General features: G+C 46.1%; 1 protein-coding gene and 1 long non-coding RNA gene across 2 annotated transcripts in view; one reads left to right on the top strand and one right to left on the bottom strand.

Moving 5' to 3' along the window:
- Positions 1 to 2,279: 2,279 nt before the first annotated feature.
- Positions 2,280 to 23,862, bottom strand: part of CREB3L2 (cAMP responsive element binding protein 3 like 2) — a 115,838-nt gene continuing 94,255 nt past the window's right edge. The window contains exons 7-12 of the mRNA XM_027101798.1: positions 23,136 to 23,194; positions 21,534 to 21,602; positions 9,068 to 9,167; positions 8,659 to 8,785; positions 6,764 to 6,980; positions 2,280 to 5,054 (exon numbers count right to left, since the gene is read on the bottom strand). Coding sequence (XP_026957599.1) covers positions 4,979 to 5,054; positions 6,764 to 6,980; positions 8,659 to 8,785; positions 9,068 to 9,167; positions 21,534 to 21,602; positions 23,136 to 23,194 — 648 coding nt within the window. The 3' untranslated portion in view covers positions 2,280 to 4,978. The remainder of the gene's footprint in view (positions 5,055 to 6,763; positions 6,981 to 8,658; positions 8,786 to 9,067; positions 9,168 to 21,533; positions 21,603 to 23,135; positions 23,195 to 23,862) is intronic.
- LOC113618051 (uncharacterized) lies at positions 4,538 to 5,389 on the top strand. The gene is made up of 2 exons (XR_003431864.1): positions 4,538 to 4,654; positions 5,042 to 5,389. It is a non-coding gene; the product is annotated as an uncharacterized LOC113618051 (long non-coding RNA).

Here is a 23,862-nt window from a genome sequence, read left to right as displayed (position 1 = left end):
AGCTCACAGACGACTGCATGAACCGGACAGGAGATGAACATCTCCAGTGTGAGGCAAAAACCTGAACTTTGCACAGCAGGGCCAGCCTAGGGAGTAGGCGCTGCATTCCCTGCCCAGAGGACCTTAGAAGTTTACAGCGTGTTCGCGCAGAAAGAGATCTGCTCAACCTGACCCACAAACTGCTGCACTTTCCATATCACTTAGCTGTTTATCCGTCTCATAGTAATTCGTTGCCCTTGTTTTCTCTTTCTATAAAATTAACTTATTTAGCACAGCACCCAGCATCTAGTAGGTGCTCGAGAATTATTATTTTCCTTCCTTCTAGAAACCAAGACAAAATGAAGCATTCCCAGATTTTATGTTGCCCAAAAGGACAAAACGAAACAATACCTAGTCTTGTCCTGTGGTAGGTGCTGACCCTTTGTCCACGGAGACATGGAGCCTTAATCCTCAAATGCGTCAGGTTCCTCTGAGCTGAGAAAATGTTCTGCTCTGAGGATTTATAATACCTTTAATCCCGGCTGGCCATTTTTTGATGTGATTGCACCTCTGCAAGATGGGATTTTCCTAATGGACATAACTCTTCCTTTGCTCCTGATGTGCAAATCTGATCATGGCTCACTTTTAGGAAACCATTTTTGAGCCTTTGGAAAAAGTTCCTTTTCCCATGTCCACCTCAGTCTAGTACCACAAAGCTGTATATAAAATCTCCCAGCCCCTAGGTAGTTCTCAGTCATCCTGGATTCAAATATAAGGCACATGTAAGACACAAACGAGTGTCCAAGATGAGGGAGGAACGTGTGTGCGAGTGTGCGAGTGTGCATGTGTGTGTGTGCCTGCGCAAGAGGAAGAGAGAGAGGGAGAGGGAGAGGGAGGGGGAGAGGGAAAGGGAGGGGGAGAGGGAGAGGGAGAGGGAGGGGGAGAGGGAGGGGGAGAGGGAGGGGGGAGAGAGAGAGAGAGAGAGAGAGAGAGCGAGCTGGCACATGGGTCTTTTGAAGAGCTATTGATTAATGAAGCTTCCTCAGTCCCCTTATTCCCCAATATTCACTAGGGCCTTCGGCAACACTCTTCCTTGGGAGTGAATGACTGACTCAATGAATGAATGAAAAATCTGAACTCTGTCTCTTGCTGCTTCACAGCCCCCTACTCTCTCCTGTGGCTGCCCTCCCAGAGGGGCTTATGCGATCACGTCTCCTAATCGTCTCAGCTGAAAAGCATTCAAAGAAAATGACTCCGACCAGGGCACTACCTGCTACTGGTCTGTGTCACAGGTCCTGCCTGCACTGCAAGCAGGAGAGCTGGTGTCTGTAATAAAGGTTCCTCAAAGACTGGGTTCAACAGAACCGAACTAGTGACAAGAGCTCTTGGCAGAGAAGGGGGAGACCAATGCCTTCTCCTCCGTCTCCCATCTCCCCACGTTAGCAAGGCCGGCACGGACGCTCTGTCTCCTCGACGGGGAGAGGGAGGTCTCTGAGTGTGCAACGTGCTCACGTGACACGTGTGTTCGGAGGAGCTGCCCCTGAAGGGCCTCTGATCCTTGTCTTTTGCTTGGTGTGAGGACAGAGGAGGAAGGAGGCACAAAGTGCTAAAAAAAAATTTTAATAAAACACCTCTGTCAAAAATTCTGGACAGTGACTCACTGCCAGAGTAAAGGTGACCCAATGCAAGACCCCTGCTCCAAGGGCACACGAGAGTCACAGCCCTCTCTCGGCATTCAGGCTAAACCGAGAGATTTAGGAAGAAAAAAAACATGGTACTCACAGTTGGTTTGTAAATAAGTTGAGCTAAAAGCCGCTTTCACAATCTACAAATTAGGTCTTTAAATCAAAATCATTTATATTCATAAAAAGGTTATCTAATTCTGCCTGTACTGGTGTCAAACCTCATCCCCACCCCCTGTCCAAAAGGAGCAACCTAGTTCAGCTGTCAGCTTCTTATGTAACACTCCCTTTATGTGAGCTAGGCTCCAGAGTCCTAACACTTCACAGAAATTCTTTCTTAAACCTGGTACTGAGGCCTTTCATTTACAGTATCCATTTCTAAGTGCAAAGTCAAGAACTGTGAATAGAACCTCACTGGGGGGTCTGGGTTACTCAGGTCTCACCCAGTAAAAAAGTACGTGTTCTCTGAACTTTTGCAAGACATCTCCTGCACTAAGCTAATCAAAGAAAGGAAAGAGGAAAAGCTGTTGACGTAATGAAAAATATATTAATATGTTTATCATTAACATTGATTCTTTATGATTGATGGTTGTGCTAACAGTCTCTTATTTTCCAAAACTGAGGTTCAGAAACCAAAAGGCTGCCACTGTTTGACACCTTCAGGGCTAACCAGGTATTACTGACTCATCTATGGGATGGCTCTGGGGAGGGAAACAAATCCACTGACATTGTGGGCTTAACCCTGGAACAGAAAAGGTGCACACACCCATTAACTATTTGGAACCAATCTGGTATTATCCAACTCTTCTGCATCCTCTTGACTCCATTACGTCCTCCTAAAGGGATAACTGTTTAGTTCCCCTTACTCACCCAAGCAAGGAGTAGAGGGCAGAGGTCTTTCTCATAATAGCAGCAATTGGTCCTTGGATCCCCTTACGATGGCCATTTGAGCTCTCACGCTGATGTCCCTGGTCTCTAGACACAGATTCAGTTGTGGGAAGAACGGTTTCCCAGAGATCAAGCCCTGCTGTATGGAGGGCTGGAGACAGTGACGTCAAGCAAGGGTAGGTCAGGGAGGAAATAAAATCCTCAAGGCACTAAAGACAGGCGCTCGGAGTTTGCTGACCTTTTCCTTCTCCCTCCTTATTCAGAAGAGCTGGTTTTCTACTCAGCCTAATCCAGGAGACTTAAAAACCCGATCTGGTTCCAGTGGGTCAGGTGGGTAAGCTGACCCACTCCCACTGACATACAAAAGCTTGCCTTTCTTACCGTCCAAATACTACTTGAGTTAATTCTATATTCTTCCCTTCTTAGCCGCCCTCTCCCTCCCCATGCACACAGGCTGCCTGTGTCTGATAATTACATGACATTTTAAAGAGAGGGATGGTTCAGTAGTGGCCCATGGTTAGCAGACACCAGCCAGGCCCAAGAGGGTCTAGAGCAGAAGAGAAGGAGAGGAGAAGGTAGAGAGAAACAGAAGCAGGGCGCATGCTAGCAACCTTCCTCCTGCACAGCCCAGCCGGTCTCAGCCCTCCCCGGCCAATGGAAGGGACAGTGAGAGGCGTGCAGAGGACTGAGAGGGCTGCCAGGACCACTGCAATCCTGATCCAGCTTTACATCAGTGCTAAGAAGATGAATTTGGCTGTCTCCCAGCCAGAACTCTCTCCATCACAGTAGGGAGAGAGGAATCACTGACGGTGAGCCCCAAAGGTACCAGATCTGCTTATGAGGTCTGACGGCAAATGCTAATGACACCAAATCCTGTGTCTGCTATGGAACAGAAGGCCCAGGTATAGCTTAATCTCTCCTAAGTACAGGTTCCAATGACAATGTAGATGAGAGACAGAAACGGAGACAGAGTTAAAGCTAAGGGTGCTTCAGCTGCTACTAAAAATAAAATACAAAACGTGAGCAAATTTCTTACACAAAATCTTTTACAAGCTAGGGAAAAACACTTAAGGGGAGTCTTCTACATTATACAGTAAAAAGTCAATTTCCATTTCTTATTTGTATGAAAGAGGAAAGTTTTTTTTAAAACTACAAAAGTTACTTTTAATCATTAAAAAAAAATAAGAGTAGGTTGGGGTATTAGGTCGTGTCTCTTTGGGTGAGCTGCAAAGTAGCCAAACCTGACTATAAAAGGTAAGACTGTGGATACACAAATGTCACCTACTCTGACCCCAGGAACAGGCCTCAGGCTCACCTCCTGTGTTGAGGCAGAAGAGGAGGGGGAAAGCAGAAGTGTCAGGGGAGGTGGAGAAAGACAAGCTAGCAGGGTTGTCTGAAACGCCTGCTGTCAGGGACAGGGCTCCCCTTCCCTGTTATGGGTATGGGACAGAAAAAGCATCTGTCCACAGAGCCCCAGACCTGAGCGAGGCACTGCTCCATCTTTCCCTGTGAGTTCATTCTACAGGAGGACACATGCTTAGGGAGATTTCCCAACTATAATTATAGGGCTCCAGCAAAAAAGAAGAAAAGAAAGCAAAACATGGCCTGGAAGGATTGGGGATCCCAGAGCCTAGGGTACCCTCCTCGCTCCAAAGGCCAACAGAAGACTTTGCTAGCTTGGAGGGAGGCGTCCGGATGTCTTCAGTGTGGTTGCCCAGGGAAGCCTCAGCGAGCTAATAAATACTATTTACAAATGGGGAGGAGAAGCCAAGGAGGCAGAACTAGGGGCGTGTGGGGACACAGATTGTGGAGAAATCCTACAAGCAACATGATGGGGCAGGTTTGCCTGGAGTAGAAAAGCCTGATTCCTTCAGGCATTGCACTTGCGGCCTGAGAGTACGAAGGGGACGCCTCGCTCCAGCTCCAGGGCCGGAGGACCAGTCAGCGGGGGCTCAGCGCAGAGCGGCAGGAGAGACCCAGGCTGAGCAAAGGCAGGACGTCAGTCGGTGCTTTGCCGATTCCAACAGGCATCCTGGTATTTTTGTGGCTCGAGTTGAACGAACCAGCGTCAGCCCTCCTTCAAAGAGGCGGTCACACCCACCCCGGTGAGAAGCAGGCGGCATCTTTTTGGCACTGTCGGTAGAAACAAGCCTGCTCGCCCCACCCCTGACCCTAAGATAATTTCCTATGGCAGTAAGCAACAGGGAGGGAGAGAAGCGGGCTCCCTTCTGCAGGGAGGGACGTGGGACCGGGGGGAGGCGCTCTCTCACCGTGGGTGGAAATCCCAGGCTGTCCTCGTATCCAAAGCCATGACTGCACATCCAGGTCTTCGGTCAAGATCAGGTGGCAAAAAGGAAAAGCTTATGACAAAGGCGGTTTGGAGACATAAAGGTAGAGTGAGGAGATAGAGGGAGGTGGCGACGGTCTCTTTAAAAGGTGGCGTTCACTCTTCTGTCGAGTTCTACAACTTTTAGTGTTTCATTCCCCTCCAGTTTGGTGCTGACCCTGCAAAGGCATCAGAAGGAAAAAGAGGTCTTACTACCAATTACCTCATGCTCGGGAGGATGACACAATCATTCCATGACTGCGACTCTGCAGGCTGGCCCAAGCATGCTTCTCGTCCTCTCCCCTGTTCCCGAAGTCTCCCGCTACCAGCCTATCCGTCATCCGCATTCCTGCCTCTAGCCTCATGCCAAAGGAGACATTCCAGCCCAGAGGATAAACATGGCAGTTTGATACTGATTTGTTGTACATTGCTTTAAACGACTGTATTTCTTGAGGATGGTTAGTCACCCCTATGCTAAACTCTGGGAGGGAGAAAATAAAAGGATAAAGACTGATCCTTGGTCTAGAATAAATATTTTTTTTAAAAATCTAGATAAAGATGAAATCTTTATAGAGATTAAAAGATTCTAGATAAAGACTAAAAAGAAAAACACCCAAACTAACTTGAAATAACAGTAAATATATAACAGAAAATAAATACATTATTAAATTATGTAACAGCCTAGAAAGACTCTAGGCATTCAGAGGAGGGCTATGAGGGCTCTGGTATCAGGAAGACATCCCAGAACAAGAGGGATTTCAATGGGGCCTTGAATAGCTGAGACAAGAGGAGAGAAGATTTGTGTCATGAGTCAAGTAGTCGAGCAGCTGATTCTTCTCTACTCCTAGTGGCAGCTCTACAATTTGCTAAAATAGGAATAATAATAATAATAATGTCTAACCTCTTCAAGTATTTCAAAGGATTTACTGTATATGTCATATTTACATAGTGCTTGAAATAGTAAGCGCTATAAATAATAATAATAAATAATAAAGCACTATATGAATGTATAATATCATGTAAACATATAATAGTATATATAATTACAAACTTTCCCCTGCAACATTAGGGGAAGAAAACTGAAGAATCTGAAACAAAGTCTTTCCCACTTGCATTGGAATAGCATCATTTCTGGGAGGCAGAGAGGCAGAGTTCAGCTAGACCACGAACCACACCATGTATAACCAGGATTGGACGCAGACGCTCCTTCCCGTGCCATTTGGTGTACCCAGGTATCTCCCCAGCGTGACAACAAGCCCAGCAGTTGTACAAGCCTTTGTGTTTACACAAGGACTGTTCCTCGTAACTATCTAAAGGAAACACCTCATGGAGAATTGGAGACAAATGTATGTTATTTTCAATATGGAAACACATACCGGCATAGTGCCTCTCGAAATGTCCTTCAATATTAACATGTAATTATAACTATATAATTAAGGCATGTTTATTTACATAAATCATAAACTACATACTGACATATGGCATGACATATATGTATCTCTAGTTGGAAGGAAGCTGGGGAAAGCCTTGAGGCTGCGTTTGCATAGCGAGTACACTGCTGTTACTGGACTGTATGTTTACTTGTGAGGCTTTGAGGGAGGAAGGGAGTCGAGTCCTTTCCCCCGACTCTTGGGGCCACCACTGCCAGCTCCCCAGTGGCGCAGCGGCCACGGGGCCAGCTCACACCAGGTCTCTTCCCCAGTCTCTGCTAGGGGCAGCTGTTCACAAGCAGTAGTCTCTCCAGAGTCCGGGTGCTGGAAATAGGTCTTGAAAAAGCCGAAGGTACGACTAGGCCAGTGGGAAAGTCTACACCCCACACTGCACGTTGCTGACGCATAACCCCTCGTCGGTGCCTTAGAGGAGGTGAATCTGTATCTATTTGACTCACAAGTGCTGCTGCAGCTCCAACAGCACTGATTTCTCCAGGCTGGTCTCATTTGGTATAATGAAACGGGGAAGATCCACGTCGGGCCTGGACTCCAGCCCTGATGCCCTGAGCAGGGAGGCACCTCTGTCCCAGCGCCCAAGCTCCCCAGCCGAGGCCGAACTGGATGGCTCCTCCAGGGGAGAATGTTCCTCATAGATCAGCAGGTTCCTGGATCTCACTGAGAACAAAGCAAAGACACAGGTGTTACGAGAGACCACAGGGGTACATCACATCCCCTCACTCGATGCCCAGGGCTGGGAGCAGATGACAACTCATGGGTTCTTGTTGCCCAGGACACAGGGTGCCAACTGGAGTTGGCTTCCTATAAAGGCTTCAGGATTTCAGAGTTTTGTGCATTGAAAAATGATACCAATTATAAAAAGTCTGGAAGAACAATAGAAAAGCAAATAAACAGGAAGCATACTGCCACCCCACTGCTTTGAAAATAAAACTCCCCTCCATGCCCCACCCCCAACCATCTGGGGGAAACAATTTGTGGACAATAGGAGTCAAATACTTGGCGATGTCCAGACGCAGCTAAAATAAGCATTCCCAGTGAGTAGGTTTTGCAGAGGGAGAAGGTAAAAGGGCAGAAGACTGTGTTTTCATTTAAAACTGGAGAGAAGACACACAGCCAAAGTCATAAATCAAACAACGGAAACATTCTTTTTTGTTTTATAGGATAGTTGCATAGCTAGGTGGCTCGTAGCAATTTTCTACAACAGAGAAACTATGCTCCCATTGGCTTCCAATCAAATTTAGAGATACATTCCCTTAGGGAAAAAAGAATTTCCCGGGAGACCACTGAAATTATTTGGTTGAAATCCTAGCCTTTCTGTCATATACCTGGCAGGGATACACCTACCTCGCAAAGACCACAGATCTTTCAGAACCACAAAATTATGCCTACCCCCCAAATCCAGTACCCCCTAATTCCACCCTTGTTCTTACTAGTGTATCTATTTTATGATCCCTACATATCACCTCTTTATTTCCTACATACTTAAAAGAGATCATTGATCTGGGTGAGAATATCACTTCTGACACCTGATTCTCCAAATTTTCTAAATCTTAGGCATAATATTTTGTAAGACAGGCTGATTCTTTAATTTCATTTTACAGATGCTTACTATGGTCGCATACAATTCCACTGAGTTGAATTCCTTGAAAATGTCATGGGAAACTTAATGTTCTCCCCACTCCTTCCCCCCAAATGCGCATCCCTCCCCCTTATCAGAACTCAAAAAGAAGACATCAGAATTTGCCAGGGAACACAGTCTAGAGCAGTAGTTTGCAAACTGTGCTCTGCTGAGCTCTAGAGAATTCCAAGGGGTGTCTCAGCCCAGTGGGTGAGTGCCACAAGGGGAGACCCAGCAGCCTGGGCACCAGACACCCCCATGGCTCTCTTCCTCCCTTCAGTGGAGAAGCTACACTTTTACCAGTTCTTAGAAATTAGACTTTCATATGGAAACAGAAGCCAAGAACACTTCCTGCAATGTCTTGGCGGTCACAGCGATGACAGTTAACTGCAGAGTAACTAATTCGGGGGCAGATGCTTGTGTGGGCCTATTCAATGAATGTTTTTTATGGGGGAGAGGGAACAGTGATATTGAATTGCCTTCTCCCAAGGAACGGATATATATGCATTTTTATGGATAAATGATTTTGAGACCACTGCTCTGTACCCAGGGACGTTTATCATATAGCTATTCTAAACCAAGTGGTTTAGTGAAGTCCTCCCATCTAAAAAAAAAAAAATCAGACTCTCAGATAAGACTTCTTTCAGTAAGTTAAGCTTTGAGAAATGAAAGAGAAAAGAAACAAGCCACCTCCCAAGTTGCTGAGTGCTGTCTTACCAATGGAGGCTGTGTAGGGCTCCTGCATGGAATGCTGGCTGGGCAGGGCCATCTTGGTGGCAGAAGGATAGGGCCCATAGCCCTGAAAGAAGGTGCCGAATGCAACGGCAAAGCATAACACAACAACCTGCAGGACGAGGAGAGAAAGTGGAGAGCCGTCAATTCCGAGATCCACAGAGCAAACCTTTACACCTGCAACACCTGGGAGGTCCATAAAGACAGCTCCCCTCCATCAGGCCAGCAGATGGTACGCAGTCCATCACCGTCACATCATAGTGGAGAGACAGCCTCGGAGTGAGCTGTGTGGTCCCTCGAACACCCCAGCACTTGGACGTGGCAAGCTGGGGAGAGACTGGAGATTGGGGAGTGGGCCTGGGCAGTAACGGTGTTGTCCCTTCAGGAAACTCACCATGAGGCAGGTGCCAGTCTGTGTGCCAGCCAGCTTGCAGGTGCGAGAAACCTTGCCCATCACCAAAGTCTGAAGCTTCTGCAGCTGCTGCAGGAGAGTTCTGCAAACACAACAAATCAAAGCCAAGAAGGGCGTCTGAGAGACAAAAGAATGCTTGTGGGTGATCTCTGCCCCAGGCTCCAGGGAAGTGTCTACGGCTTTGTGTCTGAATTTGAACACAGTACCGAGAAAAAGGTTCCTCTGGTGAAGACACATACGCCACTGTCTTCCAGCACCAGAGTCATAGAGCTTACGGGGCTCAGGATCCGCCCACGTGAGCAGCTTGTCCATTCTGTGCTGTTCTGAGTAACAGTCATCTCTATGCCCCAAATCATCCCTGATAATCCCGGGATTTGTTTGTCAGCCATTGAGAAAAAAAATAAGTAAAAATTGGCTGGTGATGGTGAACCAAGGAGAATTCGTTCAACCAAGAGAAGAGAAACATTGAAGAAGATACAAGAAAGGAGAAAAGCATGAAGAAGAAGATGCCGGGCAGAGAACACGTGGAGGGGTGGCCAGAGGAGATGGCTGTGACAGGAGGTGGTAGCAACATCTCTGAGCAGCCGATGCTCAGATGGCAGATCTGAAGAGAGGGAGAGAGACGGAGAGGAAGACAAGAATGGCGGGGAGGCAAACAGCCATGAGCACCTCAAGCCTGTGGCACTTGAAGGCTCACAGCACCTCCATAGGCAGAAATGAAGCCCAAATATGAATCAGGAGCAAAGAAGCCTGCTCAGCTGGACACACTTTCAGAGCCAGGATCTTGGAAGCCGTCCTCTGATGCAGACTCTGATGTTTCTCCAGGAAAATACACAGAACAGGAGCAAAAGAGAGTTGTTCTATCCCTAAAAGTGGACAGCTGTGCACACCCGTGCAAGGGAAGGGTTTGAGGATGAGAATAGTATGTTCTGCTCTGTGTGACATCAGGTCACAGGAGGAGCAGATGGTGAATTTCTTTGCAAATTCTGAACAGTGCAGCCATAGAAAAGGATCTCACAGCACACACGCCTGAATTAGAGCCTCGGGGATGAATTCTGCGTGAGCAGCAAAAAGAGCAGAGACTGCCCCTCGCCCCCATCCCTCCTCTCCAAGCCCAATGCACTCGGCAAGGTGGAGAGGTTTTACAAGCAGATGCTTTTTTCTTGGGTCTCAAAGATTTTCAGAAAATTCATGCTGTGATGGAACATTAGAAAGTCAGACAAGTTCACTGAAAAACACTGAAAAGCAAATCACTCATTTGCAGAAGAATTCTGGGCTTTGGCAGATAACTTGCCTCCACCACAGCCCATCTCCTGAACAGCTTCCCAGTGCTGGAAGGACATGCAGGTTTTCCCAAGTTTGCAGCTTCCCCTGTGACCATTACCAGTGAAACAAGTTCTCTCAGGTTTAAGCCAACTAAGGACAGGCTGGCAGTAAGACTATTGCTTTTAGCAGTTCAATGGATAAGAGCAGAGGCAGAATTGGAGCCCACAGCACGTACAGCGAAGGCTCTCTGAACTCAGTGACCCCATGTGGTCCCATCTACACCATATTTTTACCTTGTACAGTGGTTTTAATTTAAGCAAAACAAAATCATTCATCCCATTATTTCATATCATTAAATTCTATTAATATGGAGGTCTTTTTAGTACTTAGCTGCATGTTTTCTTGCTTTATGGTTATCTAGAAGCATAATCACAAGTAGTATAGACTGGTTTATGTTTCTGTACATTCAAGCAACACGTTCTTTAAAAGAGTTTTGTGAGTTACTCAAGGCTGAGAAATACCGATAGCATGATTACTATAAATTCTACTTTAGGAAATTGTGTCGTTTGTGACAACATGGATCAACCTGGAGGGCATCATGCGAAGTGAAATAAGCCAGACAAAGAAAGATAAATACCACGTGGTATCACTGACACATGGAATCTTTAAAAAAAAAAAAAGTTGAACTCATAGAAATAGTAGACAAGCGGTTGCTAGGAGCTGGGGGTGGGGAAATAGGGAGAGGTTGGTAAAAGGGTGCAAACTTTCAGCCATAAGATGAATAAGGTCTGAGGATCTAGTGTAACATATGGTGACTCTAGGTGATAAAACTGTACCATATAATTGAAATTTGCTAAGAGCATAGAACTTAAATGTGTTTACCAAAAAATAAAAATAAGGTAAATAGGTCATTAACTTGATGTGAAGAATCCTTTCACAACGTATACGTGTATCAAATCATCACGTTGCACACTTTAAATATCTCACAATTTTACTTGTTGATTACACCTCAGTAAAGATGGAAAAAAATTAGGAGTTTGCAGTTAAATGATCGTATGATGCAGCGAGTGTTTTTCCCCATCACACTTTCTTCTCCCAGGACCTCCCAAGAGCACCCCATTCTTACTGGCTTGCATGGCTGCCTTTTCAAAGCTAAGAGCTGAGTGACAGACCCACTTCCTGGGTGAGCGTTCCTTCTGGCAGAGCTGAGATCTAGCGGGCAGTGGCACACATTTTATTGACAACATCCTGTAATGCCAGCCCCAAAGCCCTCTTTGGGTTCTCCCTGCTGTATCTCTGGAACTCGTGGGGAAGATACACAGGCGAGCCATAGATAAGACCTACGCTTGACCGTGTGGCACAAACCTTTTCTCTCATATTCTGGCCTCCTCCTGTGGTGCCACTCAACAGGGTCTTTGTTACCAGCTAAACTACAGAAAGGGGCCTCGCTGTTTCCTTGGTGGCCTGCGGAAGAGCCACGTCTGTAATGCTGGCTGCCACCTCTGATGGGCACCTCAACCCCCATGGGGCACCCTGCTGCCTGCGCTGGCAGCTCCAAGGTGTTGAAGCTCAGCTGTGCTCTGTGCATGGAAGAGTTGGTGGAGGACATTCCTCTAACCAGGCTTCCATTAGACAGCAGATTTCCAGATGTTACCACAGCCATTTACTTTTGCTCCAAACTCTTAAGGTGTTTTTAAAGCAAAATCGCCATTTCCATTTTTACCAACAGTCCCCATTTACCCACAACCTTCCTGCACCTCCTCCCTGCCCAATCCCTGCCCTTTGTCCAGTCTTCAGAGCATGAACCACTGAGAAAACCAATCCCACACAATACTCAGAATCACTCCTCCCTTCCAATTTCTGATTGTGATCACGAGGCCTGGGACCCCTTCCCTAGGATGCACAGTCTCCCAGGAGGCTCCACAGTCTGTTCTGAAGACAGACCTCTGACAGGCCAGACACACCTAAACCCCAATGGTATGATGCCTTAGGCTCAAGTTGGGAACCCCAGCTATAGGTGTAAAGTGCTATCAGTTTGGAAGAAGGACCATCTAAGTCTGGCTGGGCGAGCAGTAAGGGCTGTATCTTTACTAGTGGTGTGGCGCTTTACTTGGCATTCATCAGCACATCCTTTCCAAACTCAAAGACAATTATATCCTGAATCCACTGCAAATGAAAATGTTTGTTTAATGGCCCCTGATTTCTAACAGTTTATAATCCAACTCTTTAAGATGAGCAAACATGTAGTTCAAAATAGATTTTTCAGTTTGAAATTTTGGTGGAAAGCAACAGTGATTTATAATGCGCTGTTTGCTGCTGCTTCTCCTACTCGGATTAGCAAAGGTGAACTCATGGGAATGATGACACTCTGAAGGCCCCATCCATCAGCAACAGAGAGATTTCACCCAAGGAAAGCAGGTTAACTCATCCATTCCCCAATATCTAAATAGATTTCCATGATGTGATAAAGTTTGGGAAATTCATAGACATTCATAAAACAGAAACATTCTTTTTTTCTTTTCTTTTTTTTTTTTTGCGGTACGCGGGCCTCTCACTGTTGTGGCCTCTCCCATTGCGGAGCACAGGCTTGGGACGCGCAGGCTCAGCGGCCATGGCTCATGGGCCCGGCCACTCCGAGGCATGTGAGATCTTCCTGGACCGGGGCACGAACCCGTGTCCCCTGCATCGGCAGGCGGACTCTCAACCATTGCGCCACCAGGGAAGTCCTGAAACACTCATTTTTGTCATAAGGAAAGAAAATTATTAGTGATTGAGTGTCCACTGGCTGAGTTCTAGAACTTCATATACTGAGATACTATGTAAAGGTTTCAAAGACATGTAACCAGTAACTAGAAGACCTAAGATGTAAACCCAAACCTATCTGACTCCATAGCTCACGTACTTTCCAATTCAGCACACCATGGTACCCAAACCTATAACCTAATAAAATTAATGATCAAAAGATTTCTTAGTTAAGTAGATTTTTCTTAAATCCAGTGACATTAACATCTTATTGAGGGAATTCCCTGGTGGTCCAGTGGTTAGGACTCGGTGCTTTCACTGCCGAGGCCCGGGTTTGATCCCTGGTCGGGGAACTAAGATCCTGCAAGCCGTGCAGTGCGGCCAAAAAAAAAAAGCATCACATTGACAACAGCACAACCAAGAGATGTGTCCACCATTAAATAAGAAAAGATTACAGTGACCAAACTGCAGACAACAGAAGGGCCACAGTGAATCTGATGGCAGTGAGATATATACTAACAAAGTTTCAGTGATCTGATACAAATAAAAGCAATAGGGTAAAATAAACATTTCCTGGCAGATCTCTGGATATACCAAAATAAAATGCAAATGATGGATAAAGGAATAAGAGGTATTCCTTAGCCCACGTTAAGTGTCAGGAAGTCAAACCTGAGCTTTGTTTAGGAAACTGGAAGCTATAAGACCTGTCCCTCCACTGGACACCAACAGAGCTGATGAGATGGCTTTAGGATTACTAAGTCAGTAATATTCGCCAGAACACGGCGATAAGCTCCCAGGAAGAGAAACCTGAATTTAGATCTCAGTACCATGGTTTTTAATCACTTTCCTTAAGTCCTGAGTTCAGGCACTTGGTCAAAGTTAATTCTCTTGACCTCACCAGCTAACAGAATAATGAGAGAATCCCCTTCTGGGGTACTCTGGGTTTGCTGAAACAAATACACCTTTGCAGAGTGCTTGCTATTTCTTTCCACTGATGACAGATGAGTCTCTTTACAGGAAAGCCTGGAATCTCACAACTGATATGTTGGTCTGAGATGATGTGGTACCTTCCCTGATGCCATTGGGATAGATGCCACGGCATGAAGCATTGGGAGCTTGGATGACAGCTGTTACCCTGTTTGCATAAAGGGCCGGCTGGAGAAAAGGCAGCCAACAGATGAAATGGAAGAATTATTTTAAAACTAAAGCTATAAAAAGTCAATCATAGGACAGACTCTCTTTCCAACAGTAAGTTCAGAACTCAGTTTAAACTTCTCCTTTATTACTGTATGTTAAATCATCAGTGATCATGGCTAATTATGGCTTAATGAATTCTTGGGCTTCCGGGAGCAAGGTCTTAATTTAGAGAGACGTTTATCTGGGCCAAGACATTTTTCACAATTTGTTAAATTGGAGGGTCCAACACTTGATTGAAAATGTGGATTTTGTCCTGTGGTGAGATGTAAAAATAAACCTTATGGCTGTCCTCACACAGCTCCTAGTAAAAGAGCAGTTAGAGGCAGCTGCCAGCCTTGCCCAAAATAAAGCATCACCCTGTATCTTGGGAGGCATATCAAAGGAAATTGGGCAAAACATTCAAGTAGCCGACAGTGTGAGACACAATCTTATAAAAACTGGGAAATGCATCAACAGCCTCGTGTGTTTTCTTGTATTTGGTTTAATTTTGTTTTCTTATGTTTCTGTTATTTAAGGGAAACAGCAGGGGTTGGTGTGGGGAGGGAGCGAGAGAGAACAAGCTAGTGATACAGTTACTGCATCTTATACTTTGAACATTCTAGTACCTAATTTCCCACTGGAGTCAGAAACTAGGACCCAGGAAAAATAATAAACTGGTGGTTCCCAATTACTTGCTGTGCCAGGAGCTTCAACCAGGTCCTCTCTATAAACACAATTGCCACCAAATACTGTAACACACCTTACTCAGAAACGGAACTCGCTGGGCTATAAGGCATGTGTGCACATTTGTGTGCGTAAGTACATCACCCTCTGGGTGACTCAGCCTCCCACAGGAATGAAGCAACTTTTTTTTACTTATGTAACTACTTAAAGCAGTAAGTTCTAAATTCCAAATCATGAACCATTCGTGGGTTGTGAAAACAGCTGGGGTGTGACTGGTGTATTTAATTAAACAGAATCAAATAGAACACACAATATCTGAGGGCATCACACATAGTAAATAAGTATTCATTGGTGAAACATTCATATTACTTATGAATGTGATGTATATGTACGTGTGGTGTGTCTGGGTCACTACACAACATGTAAAACAATATGATCAAAAAAGTCTAAGTGCTACTTATCTAGTGCACACATGCCAAAAAATTATATGAGTGAACATTAGGTGGCTTCATGATGGAAGAGGCAGACATCCATGTCCTTTCGAACCAAAACCCCACCTGAATCCCTCCCCACCCACCCCAGTCTTCTAGAATTAGTGTACAAGATCGGAGGGTTAGGAGAGAGGTGTCAAAAAGCAAAAACAGGGACTTTCCTGGTGGTGCAGTGGTTAAGAGTCCACCTGCCAATGCAGGGGACACGGGTTCGAGCCCTGGTCCGGGAAGATGCCACATGCCCGGAGCAACTAAGCCCATGCGCCACAACTACTGAGCCTGCGCTCTAGAGCCCGTGAGCCACAACTACTGAGCCTGTGAGCCACAACAACTGAGCCCGTGAGCCACAACTACTGAAGCCCACGTGCCTAGAGCCCGTGCTCCGCAACAAGAGAAGCCACCGCAATGAGAAACCCGTGCACCGCAATGAAGAGTAGCCCCTGCTCACCGCAACTAGAGAAAGGCCGCGCGCAGCAACAAAGACCCAATGCAGCCAAATAAACAAATAAATAAATAAAATTAAAAAAAAAAAGCTAAAACACCTACCTCAAAATCCTCAGGCAGAGGGTGGGGAGGTGGTAGGATATAATGTTAATAATAATTCAAAACATTGCATAACAATATTTAAGGAGACTCTTGAACTACCTCAGACTTTTAAATACTAAAGTGCAAACTCTTATACAAAAGATAATTGAATTCTGCTAAAATCCTAAACTTTGAATAAATACTCATTTATTTATGATCTTTCACTTAAGTTTTGAAAGTTGTTCATGGGGCTCTGGCCTAAATTTTTAAAAATACAAATTATCTCCTTTCTCTTACTGTGTAATTGCCACATTATAAGGAGGTTTGTTTTTCAGGGACCAGAGGGCACTTCTGAAATATTCTATCACCTACTCACCCAGGAACACAAGAGAGAGAGAGTTCTAGAATGTTTTCTGGGGCTGAGGAATGTCTAACTTTACCATGGAATCCTACTAAAATGCCTTTGTAAACTCTCTGGGAAACTTAGTCTAGTATCCAACAATCCTTTGAAGTTTGTAACATTTTCAACTGAAAAGAAAGCTTATACTCTTCCCACAACTAGAAGTTAGAGATAATGGAGAAATGAAAAGTGAGTTAAACCAAGACAAAGGTCTACAGAGGGTCATTCCTGGACGTGGGTCATTCCTGAGCACTCTAACAGCCTCTCTGTGCACAGCAGGAAAGAGGGACCAGCTGATTACAGTCAGTCGAAGAGAAGACTTCACATGTGGAAGACACAACAGTGAGGAGGAAGCCGACAGACAAAACTGGTGCAAATGGACGCAGCTGTGCGTCTAAACAAACAAATGAGGAGAGCACAGTCAGAGCCCAGTGGGCTTGGCAGGAAAGACCTCCATCAGGAATCATATGTAGATTTTTTTTTTTTTTTTTTTGTGGTACGCGGGCCTCTCACTGCTGTGGCCTCTCCCGCTGCGGAGCACAGGCTCCGGACGCGCAGGCCCAGCGGCCATGGCTCACGGGCCCAGCCGCTCTGCGGCATGTGGGATCTTCCCGGACCGGGGCACGAACCCACGTCCCCTGCATCGGCAGGCGGACTCCCAAACACTGCGCCACCAGGGAAGCCCCATATGTAGATTTTAAAGAACAAGAAAAGTAGAGACAGAGAGGAGGACTATAGCTAAGAGGAAGGTCAAAGAGGAACACTAATGAATTCTTGTTTCTGATAACAACACAGACAGGACAAGCACATCCCTCACCTTCTGTGAGGTTTGGAGAAAGAATACCAACGAGGCCCACATCCCATACATGTCACACATCCTAAGGTTTCTCCTCACCCCACCTACCCCAAGCCAGGCAAACACTGCCCATGGGCACCTCCGACACCTGCTTTGTCGAGCTCCCTCCAAGGCCAGGTTAGAGCTCCAGACAGATATATCACCTTGTTCCTGCTGACTTCTCATCCCATGGGGAGGGGCGTGGCTAGGGGAAAGCTAGAGCAGGGCCCCCTAAAACACAGATCCCAAGCTGGGCCCTCTTGTTTGGAACTATGGTTGACCCCGTGCTGGGAAAGGCAGCGGTCCTTGGAGAGAGAGCACAACTGTGGCAAAAGAGACCGAGGTCAGGTCCAGTTGAGATTCTAGTCCCTGTCCTACCTCTAAATGGATGATCTTAACCTCATCAGCCCTCAGTTTCCGCTTCTGTAAAAGGAAGTGATTAACAGTTAAATGAGATGTCTAAAGGACATTTCAAGTCTAAGCTCCTGTAAGTCTACAAATCAGGGCTGAGGAGAGGGATAGTGGCTCACAGCCTTATAGCCAACAGCATGAGGGCAAAATTAAAAATGAATGGAGCAAACTGGGCCACAAACACCTAAAATGGATGGGCGGGGCAGTAGATGTGCATCACTTGTGCAGAAGAAAAGGCTAGAAAGTGGGGGAAAGACAGGGTCTCTCAAGAATGAGACATGCAGCTCGGAGAGGCGAATGATAAGCAAGGAAGGCCAGGAAGACCCTCCGGCGCCACACACGGCCTCGCCTGGACTTTGCAAGTGCAAATGTATATCCTGATTGAGCACAGGAAGCAGGGCCCCCTGGGAGACCACTCGCTCTCCGCTCACACATTTCCTGGTGGCATGCGATTCGCAGATCGCCTTAGCAAGGAAGTGTGAAGGTGCCTTCCCACCGCTTCGGCTGCTCTTACGCTCCTGGGGTAAGGCTGCAGAAGTCTCCTCTCCTGTCTCCATCCTTCCAGCTTCCTGAGCTCAGATAAAAGGGGCTTTTTTGCCTAGAAGCCAAGAGCATGCTAATTGGCTGCTGCTGAGGCGAGTACTAACCGAAGAGTTGGGATTGATTTGGAATCTGAGGGCTCATTCTCATCTGGATAGATGGAAAGTCCCTCGTGGGGGGAGCACAGAAGTGGTAAAATGTAAAGAGGTATAATTTGTCTTTATTTTGGTCCACGTACCCACTCGCCTTTCCCGCCACATCGTGCCAAATGAAACAACGGCACACAAGGTCTCCCACCCCACTTCTGGTGACCCAGGGTCCTGTCCACTTCTCACAGCCATTTCTACCTCTGCCCAGCTACCTCCAAAGGACGCTAATACAAGAAGCACGAACAGGACACAAACACAGGTGTGTGTTCACTGGGCCCTACCCTGTACTTAGTTCAAACACTGGGTCACTCACACGGTGTGACGAATAAAGGGTCTGAAAACCTCCCCTTACCACGGGCCCAAAACACCAACTCCTCCTGACTGGTTTAGGGCAAGAGATTGCCACAGTTCATGTTACAGTCACCCTGGCTACCGCAGTGTCCTCTGGGGAGTGGAAGCCCTTGGCAGGAACAGAAGAAGAAGGGAGAAGAGGAAGTCGGGGGCAAGGAAGGCCCTTCCTTGTGTGAACAAGAGCGGCTCTGCTTTTCTTCCCTGACTTCTCAAGCCACAGCACATTCAAAGCTGCTGGACTGAGAGATTATGACTATAGGAACTATAGATAGCATCAGACCTATATGACCTATATGACTATAGGAACTATAGGTAGCATCAGACTACCCGTGGGAAGACTGCAGGTTAATCAAGTAGCAACCATTTCCACCATAAAAGGTTGTCTACCAGGAGAGGTAAGTTTGGAAGAGGGAAGAGACGGCACTTGGGCCTCTGGGGGAACCACAGTGGAGGCTCCTACAGTCCAGGGACAAGCAGAGCACCAGTGGCATAAGGTAGACGGTTTTCTCAGTCGGGGTTCCAGCAGGCTGAATGGCTGGGAGAAACTTCCACAGTCAGTGAAGGAAGCAGAAGGAAAACCACCGCTGGCTCTCAGGGAAGAACGCCAGATATGCCGAACCCAAGCTCAAATATGCATATGCTCCCGCAACTCATATTGCACAATAACCAATAGCATAATTAAAAGGCTGCGGCCATTATCGCAAAACATAAAAAACAGCTGCGAAACACGGACTGCTGTTACATAGAATCAGATGTGCTTCATGTCAGTGCTCCTCAGATAACAGCTCTTTATCAAAATCTGAAAGAAACAGGATTCTGTAGAAATAGATTTACTGAAATGAAAATATATACCCAGTGTTTTTTGTTAAATGGAAACGGCTCTTAACAGAGGAGGATGTACAATATAAATACATATACATAAAATATTCCAAAATGTAAACATCTCTCTAGGTGAAAAGACTGTAATTTTTTTCCCTTTTTAAACTGTATTTTCTAATTTTTTATACAATGGGCATATATTACATGTGTGGGTTTTTTTCTTTTTAAGTTTAGAAAAATATGATAGAGCAGGGTCAGCCTGGAGAGGGGCGGAGAGACCCTTTTGCCCAGGAAAGGTGGCAGCGACGCCGTCTCATCGCAAGCACCGACTGGTCTTTGTGCCTCTGCTGCCCCCTTGTGGCTGTGGATAGACATGACACCCAGAACCCCTAGACTAGACCCAACCTGGACCAAACTCCACGGTTATGTTGGACGGATTCCTCTTCCCCTGTTCACCAATTCATGACATGGATTTGTCTCATTCATGAACACAGGACTTCTGCAACAGCAAGTGCTAGGACAGGGGAGTGGGAACACTATCAGCTCAGGACGCTAACAAGATGGATACAGACGCTGGTGGGGTTCAGGACCCTGAGAACCACTCTGGCAGGTGTAAAGGTGGAGATAAGAAGAGAGGAAGCCTCAGGAGACTAATGGCCAAAGGCAACCATGAAACCGGAAACCTGAAGTCGTACTGGAAACCAGCTCCTTTGCCTCAGGGGATCAAGGTGATACCACATGGAGCTGGTGACATTTACTTACTTCTGTTGTTTGTCCACAGAGCAGTAGAGGTGATTGCCCTTGACTTGCTCTATGACCACACATTCCCAGAAATGCAGGGAAACCCAGTGGGGTCACAATGTCCACTGTTCCTACTGATGGTATTTTTACCTTATGACTAGATTAGCCTGCTGTTTGAGCAACAGACCATGAAGATTTAGGAAATGGGAGCCAAATTGAAATGACACGCAAATAGATTTACCCTGATCCCTTAGCATTTGCAAAATTGTTACTAGGCATTAGTGCTAAGCCTTAAAATGATGAATTAAAATTTTGCTTACCTAAAAGTCAATTTTTCTCTGCTTGGATTGTCAGATCTATAACAACTAAGGGCAACAGGATCCCTTGACTAATGAACACTTTAATTTTCAAAGCATAGGCAGGCTCCGTGAGCGCACGCACATGCGCGCGCGCGCACACACACACACACAAACACACACACGATGAAACTCCCCAACCGCCATTTCTCAGCCCTATACCTTAACCCCTTTCTCTTGCGTATGACTCTGGGTAAAGCTCAGTATGCTTCTCCTACACCAAGGCTCCAGGACCAGATTGCCTGCCTTCAAATGCAGCCTTCTAGCATTTACTGCGTGACCTTGGGCAAATCACCTAACCTTTCTGAGTCTCAGGACCTCCTTTATATAATGGGGATAGTAATAGGACCAGCTCATAGGGCCATTAGAAGGTTAAATGAATTAATATCTATAAAGTGCTGAAAACAGTACCTGGCACAGGAGGTGCTAGAGGAACTATCCTATAGTTATTTTTCAAAATGGGCTTAAAATGTAATTAATTAATTAACTTTTAAAAACAGTAATTAAAAAAACAAACTTGGTATTCTCTCCATTTTTTTTTACTAAAAAACACCATTTATTACTCAAACTGGGTGACAAAAAAGTGGTCAGGCCCTCTTTGTCCACCTCTTAAGTCTGATGTCATTTTCAGGAGAATCAGACTCATTGACCTTATTCTTTTCCAAGCCTCTTCCTTAACCCCTTCATCATAGCCCTTATCAGAATCAGCCTCTTCATCAATCCCACGTATTTTAGGAAAAGTAAAGGACATGCATGTGTGTGTGTGTGTGTGTGTGCATGCACACACACACACACACGGGAGGAACAGGTGAGAGAAGTGCGACCATCCTGAGCATCCTGACACAACTATCCTTTCAATGTCATCTCCTCCCTTTTCCTCCCAGCTCTGGCCCTGGATCTCCCCCTCTTTCCCCACCTTCCATCCGGCAGTTGTGTCGGTTCCTCACGCCAGGGACCCTCACCTGTTGGTGTTCTCCAGAACCTCCACCTTTTTCCGGAGCTCGGAGTTCTCCGTTGAACAAGACTCCACCCTACAGAGGAGAGAGAGAGAGAAAAATAAACTTAGTTTTTTATCAGGGGAGCAAACACTAAGCCAGGAGCTAGGATGGAGGCAGGTGGGGTTGAGAGAAAAAAGACAGGGAAGGGCTTCCCTGGTGGCGCAGTGGTTGAGAGTCCGCCTGCCGATGCGGGGGACGCAGGTTCGTGCCCCGGTCCGGGAGGATCCCACGTGCCGCGGAGCGGCTGGGCCCGTGAGCCATGGTTGCTGAGCCTGCGCGTCCAGAGCCTGTGCTCCGCAACAGAAGAGGCCACAACAGTGAGAGGCCCGCGTACCGCCAAAAAAAAAAAAAAAAAAAAAAAGACAGGGAAGCAGCTATTCTAGGGAGGTGTGGGAGAGAACATGGCCAACCTGAGTTGGGGAAAAGGGTGAGTAGACAAAAGAAAAAAGAGAGAGAGAGATGGGTAACCAGTGCCTCAGTAATGTAAAATGAATAGGGATGGTACAAAACATAAACTTCTTTTAGGGTGTTCCAACCTTGATTTCTCTCGACTCTTCCCTATGGCTCTCAATGTCCATCACAATTCTCCCTCTATGCTACAGGGTCTGGATGCTGCTGGCTGTACTCTTGACCTGAAGGACTGACAGGAAGCCCAGGGTCTTGGGGCAGGGGGAGAGTGAAGGACAAGAACCCGGGACCTCAAGACAAGGAATCCAGATGCCGGAGCAGGCATGCCCCAAAGAGGCAATAAAGAGATTTTCATCGAAACATCTTGACCCTGGATACCTACAGACAATAACAAACAGAATGGGACTGCTTAATGCTATATTACCAACACTTAAATCAGGAAGAAGACACACTGACTTTCAGTAGGAACTTCAAGAACCAGCCAGGATCCACCAACTGCTCTTCTCACCAGACACACATAAAGATTCATTTCTAGGTCCCGGGACTCATTCCAATGGTATTAGTTTGCCAGATGGGAACTATTTTCTAGGGCTAATACAAAATTGTATTTAATTTACGTTTTTCTAACAGCGCTCCTGATATTCCAGGCTATTCAGAAGAGCACAAGGTGCCTTCAAGTGTTTTTGTGAAAAGTCACTCACCTATAACACAAATTATAGTGGACAGAAAAAAGAGAACGCCAACCTGCTTTACTTACTTCATCCCCTGTTGCTTTCTCTAGCGTGCGAGGGTGTGTGGCCAACAGGAATTGATTACTTAGCGCCTCTCCTCTGAGGAGTCCAGGAATATGCATGAAGGTTAGCATTTGTACTTATTTGAAAGGAAGCCTTCAGGGACTTAAGGACCCTTGGTTGGAAACTGTGCGGTACAAATGCCTACTAAGACTGAATGTACTTTTTATCACCTGCCAGATCTATAAGCTTTCCCCTCTAAAAACCACTAGGTGGCAGGCAAAACATAGCTGATAAACCAACGGCCTTTGCCGGGGTCCAGGCCAAGAGATTGAACCCCCTTCTCATAGAAAGCAGGGCCCCCCCGCACTTACATTTCTCTACATGAATTGCTCAATACACACAACCACTTTGGCAGGAGGCTTACTTTTTCTCCAAACTGTCCATGTATTCCTTCTTCTTCCTCCTACTTTCCTGGGCAGAAATCTGCAATGGAAGGGGAGAAAAAAGGATCATGTTCCAGCTATCTCAGTAAACCAGTATTGACAAGAGGCCATGAGCAAAGAAATCACAAAAGCCCTGCTCACTTTTGTGGCCGCTTCCCATTTGTTTAACCTACTGGCTCATGTACTAATCACCTCTTCTGTCCTCCCTGGTTTCAACCAGCTGATGTTCTCATCTACTTTCAACACACTAGGCCCCCAGTGAGAAGGACAGTGGTCCAGGAGTCAGAGTGGAACATGTGGGTCACGAACCATCTGTATGGTCTTAGATAAATGATTTCAATTCTGTGGACCTAGTTGGCTCAACTATAATACATAATATAAGCCAGTTGGGGTTAGTCGTATAAAAATTCCCTGGCGGTTCTGCACATGGACGAAGAATTTTAACTCTAAGCTCTTTCCTTCCTCTCTCTTTGTCCCCTCCCTCCTGCTCTGCCCACGCCCTAGCCATGCCCCAGGGCCTCTGCACCCCTTTGCAAGATGTAGGGGCCTAGGACTAGGAGACTGCTGGACCCAGGTATAGAACAGTGGTCTACAGAATTTTTTATCAAAAACCTCTATCAAGAAAAGAAATTAAGCAAGCACCCATAATACATTTAAATTTATTCATTTATAAATTATATACATGCCTACTAGAGGGAAATATTGTGT

This window comes from Aethalodelphis obliquidens, unplaced genomic scaffold, assembly GCF_003676395.1.
Source record: "Aethalodelphis obliquidens isolate GAN/ISIS:26980383/991018 unplaced genomic scaffold, ASM367639v1 scaffold5, whole genome shotgun sequence".
In the NCBI taxonomy this organism is placed as follows: Eukaryota; Metazoa; Chordata; class Mammalia; order Artiodactyla; family Delphinidae; genus Aethalodelphis; species Aethalodelphis obliquidens.
The sequence above is the reverse complement of the archived record's forward strand: the minus strand, read 5'-3'. Positions and strand labels throughout refer to the sequence as shown.